This window comes from Trichosurus vulpecula, chromosome 8 (assembly GCF_011100635.1).
Source record: "Trichosurus vulpecula isolate mTriVul1 chromosome 8, mTriVul1.pri, whole genome shotgun sequence".
Taxonomy (NCBI): domain Eukaryota; kingdom Metazoa; phylum Chordata; class Mammalia; order Diprotodontia; family Phalangeridae; genus Trichosurus; species Trichosurus vulpecula.
Window position 1 is genome coordinate 37727367 of NC_050580.1, and position 19094 is coordinate 37746460.

The 19094-nt window shown below is 39.1% G+C and overlaps 1 protein-coding gene across 1 annotated transcript in view; it reads left to right on the forward strand.

Moving 5' to 3' along the window:
* LOC118828040 (cytochrome P450 2C23-like) overlaps positions 1-19094 on the forward strand; it is a 31781-nt gene that overhangs the window by 4211 nt on the left and 8476 nt on the right. Inside the window, exons 2-5 of the mRNA XM_036734426.1 lie at positions 7859-8021; positions 8303-8452; positions 8813-8973; positions 15519-15698. Coding sequence (XP_036590321.1) covers positions 7859-8021; positions 8303-8452; positions 8813-8973; positions 15519-15698 — 654 coding nt within the window. The remainder of the gene's footprint in view (positions 1-7858; positions 8022-8302; positions 8453-8812; positions 8974-15518; positions 15699-19094) is intronic.

Below are 19094 nucleotides of genomic sequence, written 5' to 3' on the forward strand. Positions count from 1 at the left end.
GAGCAAGATCAGGGTTTTATCTTCTTCCCCCTCCCAACTCCAAGGAAATACTTCTCAAGGGTCTGGATGAAAGTCTTTCACTATTACACAGCCAGATTTTCTAATCTTCTGGTTCTTAATTGGCTTCTAATGTTATACAAACCTTCAGAGGTTTGCATTAAAATGGTTGAAAGAAGTGGAAGCATTGGATATCGATAGATTTTTTTTATCTGACTCATATTATATACTGAGGAAGGCTGTGTGCTGCAGTGGGTGGAGCACTGGGCCTAGTGTCAGAAGGCCTCTGTACTTTTGTGCTTTTGGGACTTTGGGCCCATCTCTTTACTTCCCTGGGACCTAGTTTCTTCATCTGTGAAATTAGGTGACTTCCAAGGCCCTTCTCTCTGTGCCTATAGTTCAGACTACCCATGCCTCCACTGTCTCCCCCATTTTTTGCTGTCAATTGCCACTATGATTCCTCTACTGTAATTTCTCCTACCTTAATTTGATATAATTTTGAGTTTTCAAGTCCATTTTTAGTAAATTTCATACTGTTTATGCCTCCACATGGAAAAAAGCAATGCTTATTCATCATTTCCCTATTTCTCCTTGATGACCCAGCAGTGCATAGTCATTACCTCTCCTAACCCATTCCTCTGGGTCTTTTATGCAGATGCAACCAGTCCAGGTTTTTCAGGACTAGATGTTATTCTAGTTTTTTATTCAAAGGGATTTGTTTTTTTTAATTTATTTTAATTTTTATTTTACAATACTCAGTGCCACAAGTTTTTGAATTCTAAATTTTCTCCCCTTCTGTCCCCTCCCCGCTTCCTCCCAAGATGGCCTGTAATCTGATATAGGTTTTACATATACCTTCACATTAAACCTATTTGCACAACAGTCAAGTTGTAAAAAAGCATTATAACCAATGGAATGAATCATGAGAAAGAAAAAACAAAACAATGAAGAAGAAAAAGGAAAAGAAAAAAAAGAGGGCAAATAGCTTGCTTCAATCTACATTCAGACTCTAATTCTTTTTCTGGATGTGGATGACTTTTTCTATCATGACTCTTTTGGAGTGGTCTTTGAATGTTGTATTGCTGAGAAGAGCCAAATCTATCAAAGCTAGTCATCACAGATACCGTATGTCTGTGATTGTGAGGGATTTTTTAAAATTTATTTTATTTATTTGATATATTTAGCTTTTAGCAGTGATTTTCACAACAGTTTGAATTGCGAATTTTATCCCCATTTCTACCCTCCCACCCACTCCAAGATGGCTTATATTCTCGTTGCCCCATTGCCCAGTCAGCCGTCCCTTCTGTCACCCCAATCCCCTCCCATCCCCTTTCCCCTTCCTTTCTCATAGAGTAAGATAAATTTCTATGCCCCATTGCCTGTGTATCTTATTTTCTAGTTGTATGTAAAAACTTTTCTTTTTTTTTTTGTTTTTGATCATCTGTTTTTAAAACTTTGAGTTCCAAATTCTCTCCCCCCTTCCCTCCCCACCCACCCTCCCTAAGAAGGCAAACAATTCAACATAGGCCACATGTGTATCATTATGTAAAACCCTTCCACAATACTCATGTTGTGAAAGACTAACTATAGTTTGTTCCTTCCTAACCTATTCCCCTTTATTGAATTTTCTCCCTTGACCCTGTCCCTTTTCGAAAGTGTTTGTTTTTGATTACCTCCTCCCCCTATCTGCCCTTCCTTGTATCATCTCCCCTTTTTATGTTTTTCCTCCTTCTTTCCTGCGGGGTAAGATACCCAGTTGAGTATGTATGGTATTCCCTCCTCAGGTGAAATCCGATGAGAGCAAGATTCACTCATTCCCCCTCACCTGCCCCCTCTTCCCTTCCTAGAGAACTGCTTCTTCTTGCTACTTTTATGTGAGATAATTTACCCCATTCTATCTCTCCCTTTCTCCTTCTCTCAATATATTCCCCTCTCATCCTTTAATTTGATTTTTTTAGATATCATCCCTTCATATTCAACTCTTCTTGTGCCCTCTGTCTATACACACACACACACACACACACACACATGCATACCTATACACACACGAACACACACACACACACACACACACACACACACACACACACACACATATATATATATGGTAGCTGAAGGGAATATGCATATATGTATATGCATATTCCCTTCAGCTACCATAATACTGAGGTCTCATGGATCATACACATCTTCCTTCCATGTAAGAATGTAAACAAAACAGTTCAACTTTAGTAAGTGTCTTGTGATTTCTCTTTCTTGTTTACCTTTTCTTGCTTCTCTTGATTCTTGTGTTTGAAAGTCAAATTTTCTATTCAGCTCTGGTCTTTTCACTGAGAAAGCTTGAAAGTCGTCTGTTTTATTGAAAATTTATATTTTGCCTTGGAGCATGATACTCAGTTTTGGTGGGTACATGATTCTTGGTTTTAATCCTATCTCCACTGACCTCCGGAATATCATATTCCAAGCCCTTCGATCCCTTATGTAGAAGCTGCTAGAGCTTGTGTTATCCTGATTGTTTTTCCACAATACTCAAATTGTTTCTTTCTGGCTGCTTGCAGTATTTTCTCCTTGATCTGGGAGCTCTGGAATTTGGCAACAACATTACTAGTTGTTTCCTTTTTGGGATTTTTTGAGGAGGCGATCGGTGGATTCCTTCAATTTCTGTTTTATCCTCTGGCTCTAGAACATCAGGGCAGTTCTCCTTGGTAATTTCTTGAAAGATGATATCTAGGCTCTTTTTTTGATCATGGCTTCCAGGTAGTCCAATAATTTTTAAATTATCTCTCCTGGATCTATTTTCCAGGTCAGTGGTTTTTCCAATGAGACATTACACATTGTCTTCCACTTTTTCATTCCTTTGATTCTTTTTTTTATAATATCTTGGTTTCTCATCAAGTCACCAGCTTACATTTGCTCCAGTCTTATTTTTAACATAGTATTTTCTTCAGTGGTCTTTTGGACCTCCTTTTCCATTTGGCTAATTCTGCCTTTCAAGGCATTCTTCTCCTCATTGGCTTTTTGGAGCTCTTTTGCCATTTGCGTTTGTCTATTTTTTAAGGTGTTGTTTTCTACAGTATTTTTTTTTCAGTATTTTTTTGGTTCTCCTTTAGCAAGTCATTGATTTGTTTTTCATGGTTTTCTCGCACCATTCTCATTTCTCTTTCCAATTTTTCCTGTACTTCTCTAACTTGCTCTTCCAAATTCTTTGTGAGCTCTTCCATGGCCTGAGACCAGTTCATGTTTTTCTTAGAGGCTTTTCATGTAGGCTCTTTGACTTTGTTGACTTCTTCTGGCTGTACGTTTTTGTCTTCTTTGTCACTAAAGAAAGATTCCAAAGTCTGAGATTGAATCTGAGTGTGTTTTTGCTGCCTGGCCATGTTCCCAGCCAACTTATTTGACCCTTGAGTTTTTTGGCTGAGTATTACTGCTTGTAGAGCAAAGAGTACTTTGTTCCAAGCTTGAGCAGATGCACTGTTGTTTTCAGAGCTATTACAGCCAGCTCTGCCACACCATCACTCCTCCTTCCCCAAGAACCCCCAACCTGGACTGGACTCAGATCTTAAGCAGGCTCTGCACTCCTGCTCTGATCTGCTACTTAATTCCTCCCACCAGGTGGGCCTGGGGCATGAAGCAACTGCAGCTGTAGTTCTGTAGCTGCATCACCTCTGCTGCCCCCGTGGAGGTGGCCGAACCAGAACTCCTTCTTTAACTCCTTCCCCCGTGGCCTTTCCCTCTAACCTTCTCTGTTGTCTTTGGTGTTTGTGGGTTGAGAAGTCTGGTAACTGCCACTGCTCACTGCTTCCAGGTGCTAGGGACTGCTCTGCCCACCTCCCGCTCTGGTTGGTCCTGCTGCTGCCCACGCTGGGCTCTGCTCTGCTCCCAGCTCAGTGTCCGATAGACTTTACCCAGAGCCCATCCGGGCTGTCCTGAGCTGGATCCCTGCTTCCCTCCACTATTTTCTGAGTTCTGCAGTACTTCTCTGTTGTCTTTGGTGTTTGTGGGTTGAGAAGTCTGTTAAGTGCCACAACTTATTGATTCAGGGTGCTAGGGCCGGCTCTGCCTGGCTCCTGGTCTGGTTGGTCCATGCAGTCCATGCTGGGCTCTGCTCCCCTCCTGCTCCCAGGTCCGTGCGCAAGAGACCTCATCTAGCGACAATCCAGGCTGTCCTGGGATGGAGCCCTGTTTCCCTCTGCTATTTTGTGACTTCTGCAGTTTTAGAATTTGTTCAGAGCCATTATTTATAGGTTTTTGGAGGGACCTGGCAGGGAGCTCATGCAAGTCCTTCCTTTCCAGCCACCATCTTGGCTCCCGAGGGATTTGGTTTTTAAAAACTTATAGCTGTCTTAGCCCTTCTGAATCTATTTCCCATACACTTAATTCCAGATGTAGCATCACATAACTATATCGGAGACCCTTTCTTTCTGTCATCTCCCTCTGTATGCACACACATTTCTTCCAATAAGGGATTCTAGACTTGTGGACTAACTTTTTGACTTTGGATTTCAGGAAGCCCCTTATTGATCCTTAGACATTTGAACAAACAAACTTTATCCAGTCTGGCCTCCCTCTAATTTATCCCTTGGTCCTAGAGAGGTTATCAAGAATGTTGGAGTCATTTCTTTAGCACCCATGCTACTCTCATCCTCTAGGGTATAGATATAGATATATATCTATATCAGATATAGATAATCTGGATTCCAAAGGAAACTTACAATACACTAGCTAGGTGTGACACATTCTTCCCCTATTTCTTTGGTTGACTTTTTTATTCCATTGTCCTAGATTCCAGTTGGGGTCCTTTCCTACCTGAAGGCCCTGTGGGCACAAGACCTAAAATTTTAGCATTTTTTGATTCTTTTTCCTGAACATAGAACCTTCATTTCACATAATAGGTACCCTCCTTCTATCTGTGTCTTAACTCCAGCCTTCTGATCCCCTCCCAATTCTTGTTTTTAATATATCTTTGTTCCCAAATCACCCATGGAATGGTAATGCCTGATACACCAAGAGGGTCCTTTTATGAAAGACACAGATTTCTCTCTCTGCTAACTTCAACAAAATTCTTTAGTTAAACATTTCTGAGTCATTTCACATGTATTATCATGTATTAGAACCTTCTCCTCTATCTCGTCTCGCCCTTATCAATGAGCCCACCTGAGTCAGCAGTTTCATTGATGAACTTTGAAATTTTCCACCATGAGCTCTTTGTCATACCTTTTCATCTACTTCAAATGCCTGTCATCTCTTAAAAATCTTCCTAGAGAAATCTTCTTTCAATATTTTTGCTACTTTGATGAATATTTAATTTCTTTTTTCAATCACTTAATCATAAAGCATTGATCAGGTACATACCAGGTACTACCCAAGGTGCTCATGATGCAAATACGCAAATGTAATGGTCTCTGCCATTTTGGTAATTTTGCAGGTGAAACGGACAAAAAAGCGTGCATCTAGAAAACACTAAGGTAGCAGGTTCCAGAGATGAGGCACTTACCCTGGGCAAAGTCTGTCTCAATGCTTTGTGTCCCAGTGCTTCATTTGTACAAAAAGGAGAACTTTGGATTTAATACATGGGAATACCTTAGACTAAGAATTGTTTTGTGATTATTAGAAAATGCACTTTACTATGTTATTGCTTGGCCTGTAGGCATGAGGATTTAGTAAACTGCTCATTAATCATTCTATACTAGAGTGAGGTCTTTAAGTGAAAGTGTGTTTCTAAGAAAAGAACTCCTATCCTAGTGGAAGAATGACTATCTCTCTGCACAGACACCTGGTGCTTGACAGAGCTGGTTGATAAAAGAGAGGCTCTATATACCTCTCTGGAGTTATGTGTGTTGGCTGAAAGAAAGAAAACCCTCAAACTCAAGACATGGGAGAACTGAAGAGGCTCCCATACATTCCTAAGTAATGATATGAGGCCTTTCTGAAAGACTCTACTGTCACTGCCCTGGGTCAGCTCAAGATTGGAGTGGCCCACTGTCAGAGAGCAATCCAACCTAGTCCAGCAGATATGCACCTGATTTGCAGTGGGGGAGCAGTCTGGCTTAGCAATGGGCTAGTCTTATAGCACAATGGCCTTGTGAAGTTTTCTCAGAACAGCTCAGCTTCTCAACAGATCCACCCTCCAACTCAACTCATCTGTCAACCTTTGTGAGGACAGACTTCAAGTGTTTGGGAGTTGTGAGTTGTCCTCACCACATGTATCCCTACATCTGTGCCTCACTGCAATGGTACAATAATTCTGTGTTCACTCTCCTCATAGAAGTCAAAGCGCTTTAGCAGTCACCCTTTTGAGGACACAAACTTCTAGTGTGAATACAGATGGAGGAAGTAAGCCAATGGGGCAATGTGGAATTTGCAAAGTAAGTAGAAGAAAAAATTGTTGAAAATAAATGTAAGGTAATTTTTAGAGTGGAAGGCACTAGCAAGTAGCAGAGGGGGCAGGAAAGCCCTTGTGCAGAAAGTAGCATTTGAAGTAAACTTTGTGAAAATTGGGAATTCTAAGAGTCAGAGATAAGGAATAAGTACATCCTAGGCATGTTGACTATGAAAACCTAACAAAAGTAAGGTTATTGGAGATAGTACTGCGTGTTAAACAGCAAGAAGGCCAACTTTTCTGAACAATGGAGTAAATGAAGAGGAATCATGACATTGGAAACATTGGTTCCACCCATGTTGTGAAGGGGGTCAAATCCAAAAGAAGTTTACATTTGATCCAAGGGGTAATAGGGAACCGGTGAAATTTGTTGATCAGGGGAATGAAATGGTCTTACCTGAAATTATATAGTGATATCTTAGCCAGTTGTAAGCATGTTTGGAAGAGGGGGCCTTTTTAGGAAGTGGATAATGAATTTAATTTTATACTTCTTTAATGTAAAATTCCTATGGATATTCAAGAATGATACTAGGCCAAGATATATAGATCTGTGTGTTATCTCCATAATGATTATGAGGTTACCAATAATCAAAATGTGGAAAGAGAAGAGAATATTGCCTAGGACAGAACCATGGTGAAAAGTTATGGATCTATTGTTCAATCTCGACTATGGTCCAGGAAAGGAGATTGATAAAGAGCAATCATACAGGAGAGACAGAGAGGAAGAGAGAGGGAGAGAAAGAGACCGGGAGGGAGAGAAAAAAGGGAGAGAGAGCGAGAGCGAGAGAGAGAGAGAGAGAGAGAGAGAGAGGGAGAGGGAGAGGGGGGGCAATTAGAGAAACCCAGAGAGAAGAGAGTATATGGGAGAAGAGGGTAGTTAACAATGTCAAATGCTGTAAAGAGGCCTAGAAGAATGAAGACTGAGATAAGGCCACCAATTTTCGCTATTCAGAGACTCTTAGTAATTTTGGAGTGATCAGTTTGAGTTGACCTATGATGACTTAAGAAATACAGCAAATAGGTCAGAAATAAGAGGATAGGTAATTAGAGTGGATTGCTTTTGTTGGGAGATGGCAATCCTCTTTGAATTGTATGTGGCTTCTGTGTCTTTTTCCCATGTCCTCTTATAAATATTCTATGATTCATCTACCCAACATTGACCCCAGACATTTTATAATGTCTTTACTTTGTATAGGTGCCAATGGAACACAGAGGGATACTCTATCTGAGGGAAGTACTGTGCCGTATAATGACAGGGATTCCCAAGGAGCAAACCAAAAGGAATGAGAATTTTACTTTGTTGTGCCACAGCTTAAGCTTTTGTATACCAAGAATTCCTTAACATCATATGGTCCCACGCATTCACAAGTACAAATTTGTACACACGCATATGACATGTTATGAGGTAGTTTTGGGGGTAAGTTTCATCTTTCTACAGTTGTAAATGGAAGTTCTTCCTATTTCTTGGCATTCTTTCCCTAGCTGGCTGAAAAATATGGCCCCATCTACACCTTTTATTTTGGAACCCAGCCTGTTGTGGTGCTACATGGATATGACATTTTGAAGGAAGCTCTAATTGATCAAGGAGATGCATTTGTAGACAGACCAATTCTTCCACTGATTGAGGATGTAATCAAAGGAAAAGGTAAATTTAATGTATTCAAGCAAAGGTAATGGCAGAGCATATCCAGCAAAATCACCCCCCCACCCCACCTCAGAGCATAGCTACTGGTTTCATTTTTATTGTTCTGTTTTTAGCACCTAGGTCAAGACCTTCACCATGCTGCATAGCATTTTGGTTTGAATTGAATAAAAGTGATTTTGATCAATGAATTAAGCCCAAAATCACATGTCACCATGCAAACTGTGCCCTCCACCACCTCCAGTGTTAGAATGACCAATGTCCTGTTCTTCTCCTTTGTCTAGGAGTTATTGCAAGTCGTGGAGAGAGGTGGAAACAGCTCCGCAGATTTTCCCTGATGACCCTAAGGAACTTTGGGATGGGGAAGAGAAGCATTGAAGAGAGAGTTCAAGAAGAAGCCCAATGCCTGGTGGAGGAGCTCCGGAAAACGAATGGTTAGTTTCCATTTTTTTCTTCCTGGGCATGTGGTGTCCAACTGCTCATCCATCCTCAGTCCTACATACTTCTTGCTTTGGAAATTATTGTAAAAGTCTCTGCTTTGGTTCACTGACCAGGCAGTCACTCTGCTGGGTGAGAGAAGTACCTTCTCTCTTCTCATACTCAGATATTACAAGCTTATCTAGTTTCTTTATAAAGGGCAAAGGAAACTGTTCAGGAGAACAATAATCACTAGCCTTAGAGGAATTAAACAACATATTCAGGTGTGAGCACAAGAGATGTCCAGTTCCTATGAGATTGGAAACATTTTAGTTAAAGATTTTTTTTCCTCCTTTGGTAACTTTTCTCCACATTAGGCCAGCCCACTGATCCCACCTTCATCCTTGGCTGTGCCCCCTGCAATGTGATCTGCTCTATCCTCTTCCGTGATCGATTCAAGTACAATGATGAGAAATTTCTATATCTGCTAAAGTTGTTAAGTGAAAACTTCCAGCTGCTTAACTCACGATGGACACAGGTAAGGCCAGAGCTGTCTTTTTATTCTGTGGTTGTTTGCTGAGTTTCAGTAACAGGATCCGTGTACCATAGGTTTTCATCCCTCAGCAAATTCCCCAACAAACATGAACACACATACACATTCACATATCATGCACTCAAGGACCATTGCATAATGGAATATGTGTAGCTCTCAAATAAGCTCAAGGTAGATAGTCTGTTCCCAGTCGGTCTCTGAACTAGTTCTAGGTCATACAAATACTCAAGAAAAGGTGAGAAACATCTGATTGGGGCCTGGGCTATTCCAAGTGGGATAGCGTTCATAGATGTGGCCAAGTAAAATAGTTATCAGCAAAGAGTCTGCCCAGGGCATTCTGGAAGGATTAGGGAGGACAGCTGGCCAAAGCTGAGTGAGCAAGCCACTTAGCCCTATAGACTACACTGATTCTGGGAGTGGTACCGCCTAGCCTCAACGTTGGACGGACATGGAGGATCAAGGCCTTCATTCACTAAAAGCAGACCTAAGGATCCTTATCAGCTGAAAAGAAGCTTTCTTTTCCTTTACCCATGTTCTGTTCCACTTACCTTCTGGTATACATACTCTAGCTAAACCCTTTCCTTTGGAATATAAGATTTTTGTGGAAGAGGGCTGCTTTATTTGTTTTCTATATCACAGTAGCCCAGCACAGTAGCCAGACTCAGTTCATATTGAGTACTGCATAAATGCTCAATGGATTTTATTAACTTAATGTGAATTGAATTGAATTGATGGGATTCCTTTGTAGCTCTGTATGTTCTTTATTTTTAATGCAGGCCTTTCCAAGTTAAGTAGATTTCCCTTAACTCAAATATCAGGTTCGTTTGAAGAAGGACATACTATTTTTATTTCTGGTCCCCTCAGTGGGTAGTCAGCAATGGGCAAATTAGTTTTGAGATAATTGCCATTTAGGCTTAGATTTGAGATGACTTATGAAACTTGAAGTCTGTTCAGAGTTGCTTACTGTATCAGTAAAGCAAAATTCATGATATTGATGGTGACCCTGAATATGCCTGTATAGTTTGGAATCACAAAGTATAACAGACTGTCTGTACAGAAGGCAGACGAGGTAATAACATTTAGTCAGACACCAGAGGATCAAATCCCAAAACCAATAACCCAAATTCTACATAGCAGTAATTATATCCCCAAACAAGTAAGTGCACCTCAATGTAAAAGCAAGGAGATTAAAACACAGCATCACAGCAAAGAGCCAAGTCATCCTGTAACTTTCCCCTCTGCTAGGGCCTCTCCAAAGATACTCACTCATGAATCCTAACTGTCTGCTTGTCTGGATCCTCTCCTCCTGCAGTTCTGAAAGATTGCAGTTCTGAAAGCCCTTGTAGTGGTCAGAGTCCTTGCAGTGCTCTCTCTCTCCTTCTCTCTGTCTCTCTCTAATTCTGCTTGGGCTGAATTCTCCTTCTGAATTCTCAATTTCAATTCCGTGTTCTCTGGATTCTTCAATCTCTGGATTTTCAAATTCTCAGTTCTCTAATCTCTCAATTCTGTAGATTCTCAGTTCTCTCAATTCTGCATTCTATAATTTCTGACCATAATGGCTACCCACAGGGTATATATACCCAGTTTAGGGCCCTGGGGCTTAGCACCTACTTAGCAAAAGATGTGGTCCTGCCTAAAAATAAGGCTCCCCTAATTAAGCTTCCCTTAAGCAGCTCTACCTGAGGAGTATTAAATGGGAGGGGAAGATCTTTAATCACATTAAAACCACACTAGCTACTTCTAACTGCCCAGAAGGGCTCTTCCTCTTTTTGCTCTTTTGAGAGATCACAAAAGCATAGACTTTAGGGAAAGAGAGGAATTTAATGAATGGAGGGTTAGACCTGGAATGAGGAAGAATGACTCTGAAACTTCCCTCAGACACTTAACAGTTGTATAGCCCTGAAAAGTCACTTCACCACTGTCATCCTCATTTTCCTTGTGAATAAAAATAATAATAATGATAATAATAATATTAATAATAATAAAGATAATGATAATGATAATAATAATACAAGCACCTACCTACAAAATATGCCCTGAGGGTCAAATGAGCTAATACATGTGAAGCAATTTGGGCAGTTATATAGTGATATATAAATGCTAGATATTGTTTTTATTGTTACTGCAGAGAGGAAGAAACTGAGTTACAGAAAAGTGACATGATTTATCTGAGGTCCCCATGTATGTTACAGGACATGTATACTGACTCAAGTTTTCTGTCTCCAAACCCAACCACTTTTCCATTTTATCATTTTTTTTGCTGAAGAACAATTCTATCTTCACAAAACAGACACGAAGTTATTTAGCAAAAAACATGAATCTTTACCATCTCCAAGTCCTTTTGCTGATATTATGATTTTCAGCATCATGTTCAGCCCAAACCTCCTCCCTGGTGGCAAGGAGAGTGATTGGTAATTAATTGATGAAATGATGGTGTAGTTTTCATCTTCAGTATTATAGAAGCCAGACACTAACCTGCTCTGCACATACCACCACTCTCCTTTTTGTCTGATAAACATCAATGCCACTAAGAGAATGGAAGCACCTTTTTTTGGGGGCTACAGAGATAAACAAATTAGTCTTCCCCCTGAGGTAGAAAGCAATATCTTGTTTAGTATTCTAGAAATTCCAGATCTGGCATCACCTTAACTCTTCATCTTGATCCACATACTACTCCCCTTCATGTATTTTATGACTGAGCCACACTGGACCATTCTCTGTCCTCCATTAAATCCTATGCTTCTTTGACATTCTGGCTTTGTGTTCCTGTCCCCTTGTTCCTTGAACATCCTTCAGGTTTCCTTATTACCTATTGAATTTCTACCAATTATTATAATCAAACTCGAATGCCCCCTCCTCCATGAAGCCTACCTTGTTCCCTGCAATCAGCTGTGATCCTGTGATTCAGGATCTCCCATAGGATTTGATGTGCATCCTTCTGATGCACCCATCATGTATTTTTTTTTATTTGAGTCATCAATGTGCATTTATCTTATTTCCCTTATAGAATATGAACTCCATGTGGGCAAGGATTATATCTTTTCAAAACTTGGTATCTCTCTGAACACCCAATATTTTGATTTACATTGATTAAGAACTTTATAAATATTCATTGAATTGACCTCAATGGATTGGTAATTGATTAGTACAGACTCATTTAATTGAATGTATTGTGAGAAAGCTCATTATCCAGAATACCTTCCGCCTCAATGGCCCTCAAACACAGATAAAATGCTAAGGGTATGTCATATCTTCTCCTGAAAGCCTTTCCACATTGGTAAAAGATCCTTTGATAGCACAGTATCACATTCACATTAGGAGAGGTCATCGTAGGTGGACTTCAAGAGAGTAAACATTAATTACTACTTAACCTCAAACTGGTATTTCATTAGTAACTGTAACAAAGTCATCAATATTTCTGTGTGCTACCAGCTAAAGTGAAGAGGAAGTGATAGAAAGAGAAATTCCGTTAACAAACCTCTAGACCATATAAAATAATTGGGAATTGACCTACCACCTTGTATATAGCAACTTTGTGAATACAACAAGCACAAGGCTCCCTTCATGGAAATGGAGACTGACCCAAATAATTAAAGGCAGGCTTAATTGCTCTTAGGTAAGCTGAACTAATATAATAAAATGGCAATACCATCTCAATTAATTTGCTTATGTAATGCCATATCAATCCAAGGATTACTTGATAGTGCTTGAAAAAAATGATAATAAAATTCATCTGGAGGACAAAACATCAAGAACCTCAAGAAAAATCATGAGAAAATGGGAGCAGAAGGGAGCCTGGCTGCCTCAGATCCCAAAATGATTTGTTATTCATTTCAAAATAGAGAGATAGGTAAGTGAAATAGATGAAGTATGCTGCAATTAGAAACAAGCTAATCTGGTAGCCTAATGCTTGATATAAGGGAAACCCCACCAGCTCCTGGGGCAGGGACTCACTATTTGGCCATAAAAGTGATTAAAAACTAGGAACTCTTCTGGCACAAAAGAGCTAAGACCAGCACCTCACACTGTTTACAAAGATTACATTCAAATTTGTACATGAGAGATAGAAAAGGCCACATAGTATACAACTTAGAGTTACCAGGAAAAGATTACAAAAGATTAAATAGGGAAAGTGTTCATGAAAAAAATGGTTTTAGAGAAGCATGGATGATAAAAAGAGCAATTTTGAGATACAAAATTGAAAATAATTATCAAAAACCAAACCAATGCAGCTACAATTAGTAGGAAAATAGTTAAATGGTGGGTGATGTTTGCAACAATTTCCTCTGATAAAGATATTAATGACAAGATTTATAATGAATTGATTCATATTTATTAGAGCTATCCACCAAACGATAAATGGACAAAAGTTATGAACAAGTATTTCTCAAAGGAAAATGTCAAATAGATATATGAAAAATTGTTGCAAATCCCCTATAATTAGAAAAATGAAAACTAAAGCAAATCTCATTCTCCTTTGGGAAAGATGATAAAATAAGACAATGGCATAATGGTGGAGCTGCAGAAAAATTGGCACATCAATATGATGTTGGTGGAGTCCTTCTAGAAAGCCATTTGGAACTGTGTCTCAAAAGTCAATGAAATGCCCACCCTTTCAATCTCTTAGTTTTAGCCCCTATAGACATCAGAGTTAAATGAAAAGGACTCATATATACCAAAGTGCTAATAGTAGCTTTTTATTGTAGAAGTAGAAACTGAGAGGCCATATCCTTTAATTTGGGAATGGTTGAAAAATTGTTACATTAATTTGATGTTATACTATTTTACTGAAAGATATAATGAAAGAGAGCAGTTCAGAGAAGTGTCGGGAGAATTGTATTAATTGATAAAGAGTGAAATGAGTAGAAATAGATCATTTTGTACAATTAGAAAAACCCTGTAAAGTCAAAAAACTTTGGAAGACTGAATTATTCTGATAAAGGCAATGACCAACATTGATTACAGAGGACCCATGATGAAATGTACTGGTCTTTTTCTGACTGAGAGGTGACAGACTGAATATGCAGAATGAGACATACATTTGTCGACACAGGCAATATGACATTTGTGTTTTGCTTGACTATTCATATTTATTACAAGAATTTTTAAAATTCTAAATTCAAGAGGCAAGAAGAGACAATGTTTGTTAATTGAAGAAAAACAAAATAAAAGAAGTTGATTTTATGCTTTCTGCTCTGAAGAGAATCTTTCCTTCTAATGTTAAGTGCTGAGCTTCTGTGATGGTTACAGCTTTCTTTTTTCTGAAGTTTCTAGATAATTGCTCTCCCCCAGGCTTAACCACCACTGCCAGTGAAACTTGGCAGCATTGTACTCTGCTAATGTCTTCTCTCTGGAGGAGAAAGAACCTTTGTCTTCTACCCAGCTTTCTTTTTCTGTTCCATATCCATTTCAGTCAACGAGATGAGATTGTTACTCCCTGAACTTCAGTGAGGCCAGTGCCTTCTGACTTTCCCAGTTTTGTGTGTATAACCCTGAAACTTTTCCTGTACAATTAGGATATGATGTTTTGTTTGGTGATGGCTGCTAGAAATCCCCCCTTTTCAATAATCAATACCCAAGTCTTTTCTGAATGGATGCCTTAAATTTTTTGCCTCTTTGTTGCACTTTAAAGATTATCAAAATTGGCCCCAAACGGCTTTCTTAAAAAAGTGACCAAGTCTCGATTTTTCCTTCCAAATGTTTCAAAACATCTTTAAAGAATGATAATTATCATATGTTAGAGGGACTATTGGAAAAGCAGCCTCTTGACAACTATTGGTATTGCTGTCAATTGTCCAGGCCATGTCAAAATCAACTTGGGTCTCTCACTCCCCAATTACTATATCATGTATGTCCTTCGAGCCAGCAATACCTGCTTTTCACTAGTACCCTCCCAAAATAAAAAAAAATAAAACATGAAATATTTAAGTCATATGTAAAAAAAGAAATGATTTTTTTATGGGGACTGCAAAGTGTTGGAAACTAAGGGGCTGCTCATCAATTGGGGGATAGCTGAATAAATTATGGTGTGTGAATGTAATCAGATTCTACTATGTTTTGAGAAACGATGAAAGGGACAGCTTTACACCTGGAAAGACTTTATGAATAGATATCAAGTAAAGTGAGCACAACCAATTTGTAGTATAACACCCCACCCCAAAAACAATGGAAAGGCAAATCCATGCAAGGCTCAAGTACTCAATGTGAGGACCCACCATGATTCCAGAGTCATGCAATGAAACCTGCTGCCCTCCTTCTGACAGAGAGGGGATGGGCTCAAGATGTAAAATGTGACACACATTTCTGGCCTTTGCCAAGGTGGGGATTTGAATTGCTTGAATGTGTACATGTATTTCAAGGCTTTTGTTTTTCTTTTCGTTTCCCCATGTGTACTGAAGATAAGAGAGAAAACCAATTATAAAGAAATGAAGTGCCTTTGAATAGCACATAATAATTTATAAGTAGAGGGATAAAGTCATCTCTTTATGACAGTAAACTCACATGTGTTTTTTTGGGTTTGGGGGGTATAGCTCTACAACTTTTTACCAGCAGCACTCAGAGTGTACTTTCCTGTTAAGCCTAAAGGACTTTCTAAATGTATAGAAGAAATGAAACATTTCATTTTGGAAAGAGTAAAGGAGCATCAAAAGCTACTGGACCCTAACAACCCTCAAGACTACATTGACTGCTACCTATCCAAAATGGAGCAGGTAGGGTGAATGGTGGAAGTACTTTGCTCCTTGAGCAAGGCTGATATTCAAAGGACTCTTATAGGTCACTTTCTTCAAAGCACAGGAAGGAACCTTACAGAGTCACAAGGTATCAATGTTCCTTTAGGATGCCATTGGCTTTCTGCTAACTTGGCTTTCATATGACCCTGTCCCTTCTCTGAACTTGGTAAGGGAAATGGGGTTGGAGGAGTTCTATTTTGCCGGGTACTGAGCTTCTCATCAGGGCTTGTCTGTTTAGGGGAGGAGATTGTACTGGAGAAAGGCAATAGGAATCAGTTAAGAAACATTTCCTAAATTCCTATTATGTGCCAGGTACTGTACTAAGTGCTGAAGACACAAAAGAGGAAAAAAAGAGCTTACGATATAATGGGGAAGATAATATGCCAACTAGTACATACATAGTAAGCTCTAAAGAGGAGAATTGGGGTGCAGAGCAGGACTTGGAGTCAGGAAAGCTTGAGTTCAAAGCCAACTTCACACAGTTCCTGGGCACATCATATCACCACTGTCTGCCTTAGGTTCCTCATCTATAAAATGGGGACAAAAACATTCATCTCCCAGGGTAATTCCAAGGAACAAATGATATCTGCAAATCCTGCTGTTAATTTTAAAACAGAAGCAGGAGATGGCTCACTGGATTAAACATTGGGCCTGGTATGAGAAAGATCTGAGTTCAAATCCAGCCTCAGATAATTCCTACCCTCGTGACCACAGGCCAGTCATTTAACCTCTGATTGCCCAAAAATGGATCCACTGGAGAAGGAAAGGCTCCCCAGCCCAGTATCTTTGCCAGGAAAAAATAGTGGGTTCAGTAAAAGATCAGACATGACTGAAATCACTGAATAACAAGAGATAGCAAACACTAAATCATATATAAATGCTAGGTATTACTTTAAATGCTAGCTATTACTAGCTTCCACAAAAGCACTGACAATTAGTATCAGAAGAGGGCAGCCTTTGTTTTACTCCACAGAAATATGAAAAAGATTCAAAAACTTCCCAGAAACCTACAACCCGATTTGGAAAACAAATAACATACTTTTAGTATAGCATAATATTCTCTGACAATGAAAATTTACTCATAGTTGCCATCAGGACATCAGTCCAACATTCTACTTTATCCTTAATTATCTCCCAGTCCTGCATAGTTCCACTTAGACTGATTAGAGGAAATTAGGTTGTGGTAGGTATAGGGTACTGAGCCTGAAATCAGAAAGGCTTTTGTTCCAATCTGGACGCAGACTCTTTATAGCAGTACAACCCTGGGCAAGTCACTCAACATCTGTCTTCCTCTATTTCTTCAAATATAAAATGGAAATGATGATAGCATCTACCTCCTGGGGTCATTGTAAAGACCAAAGGAAATAATACTTGTAAGATGCTCTGCACAGGGCCTGGCACGTAGTAGATGCTTGATGATTGCTTCTTTCCTTCATTCCTTCACAGTTTAACCCGATGAATTAAACTTTCGGTACAAGGAACAATCATTTTGGGAGGGCTGAACAGGCAATCCTTTTCCCCATTGTATCTGAACTTTCCAAATACCTCTTATCAATGGGGAAGTAGGGTGTAGGAGGGAAGAATACAAAGTAAACATCTTCTTCCCCTCCACCCCCAACCCTGTCATGGCAGTAATCCTTAACTTTTTTCTGTATTCACACCACAACCACCCTATTTCAGTTCAACATCATCTCTAATCTAGACAATGACAATTCTATCTAATCTAGACTCTCAATCAATTCTTCACAAGTCTGCCAAGTTACCATACATAAAGTGCAAGATTCACTGGGTTATTCCCATGATCAGGAGGCTTCAGGGCTCTTAAGACACAACATAAATTCATCTGTTTGGTTTTTAACTCCCTTCACAATCCTGCTTGAGACTCTTTTTCCACACTAGGTATCCATTTACCCCATCACACCCTATGTGCTCCCAGACAAACCAGCCTCCTTGTTGTTCTCTGTAGATAACATCCCCTCTTTTACCTCTTTGCGTTTACACAGTCTGGCCCTATGTACTTTACACTGCCTGGCATGCTCTCGCTCACTTCCCTCAACTCTTAGCAGCCCTGATATCCTTCCACTGTAGCTGTTACCTCCTTCAAGCAGCCTTCCCTAATTCTTCCTGTCGTTAGTGTCCCACCAAAAATTCTCTGTGTATTGATTTTGTACAGATCTGGTGTGTATTTCTCTTTAAATGTGTTGTATTCCTTCAGTAGAATGTAAACTCTTTCATGTTAGAGACTGCTTTATTTTTATTCTTTGTTTATATGCCCACTACTTGGCACTTTGGCAATAAGAGACATTTCTTACCTATTTGTTGATTGATTTAATATACTAATAAAAATGTTAAACAGCAAAGAAGTAAACACAGATCATTGAAGCATTCACTAGAAACTTTCTTCCAGATTCATACCAAGACTTCTTTAATGCCCTCCCTAGAAGTAGTGCCACCTTGTTCCTGTTACCTCTCTATATTTTTGCCTTTATTTCAATGGCTCCAAACCAATGGGAGATTTTTAAAAAATAATGTTGGATTCATATGAAAGCATAAGAGTACTGATTACATTGCTTAATATTTTCTCATTGGTGTATTTACCTTATTCTTGTCTGGTTAAACTTTTCCAAGTCATCTACCTGACTCATTTTGAGATTGTTAATAGAAAATGCCTAATATCCAGTCTTTTTTCTGTATGTCCATCTTCTTTTCTCTATTATTTATTCCCACCAACTCAATGAAGAAAAGATGAACAAAGCCCTTGTTAACACATTAGCATAATGTGCTAGAAAAATAAATTTCCATATTGGCCATGTCCAATAATATGTGTTTTACTTTGCATACTAGTCCGCCAACTCTCTCTTAGAAGGCAGGTAACATTCTTCATCACTGGTTCTAAGCCCTCACGATTGACGATTGAATGGTATTAGTTGGATAACTTTCAATATTGTTCAATTTTGCAATGTTGATAGCAGTAAGTTAATCTTATTGCATGCATGGTTAAGCTCATATTTGCAGCATGAGTTTTTGGTTTATAACCCAATCTCCTTTTATTTTATTAGTGTTGTTTTCCAGTCTCTTCCTTTATTTCTCAAAGTGGAGAAGTAATCCTGACGTATTGAAATTTATTTTCCTTGATAGGTGAAGGGCTCTGTTTTCATTCCCCCAAATACTCAAGTGTTGAAACATCTAATATTTGATCACTATGGTTCTGGTGTGTTAAACTTGATGCTTCTTTCTGTTGGATAGCCTCTGAATTCTATCAATATACCCTTTGTCCTCAGTTTTTAGCAGTTGTGCATTTTTCATTATTAAAATCTTGTATTCAAATTTCAAATTAATTCCATATTTCTAAGATATAGAAGTTCCTTAAAATAT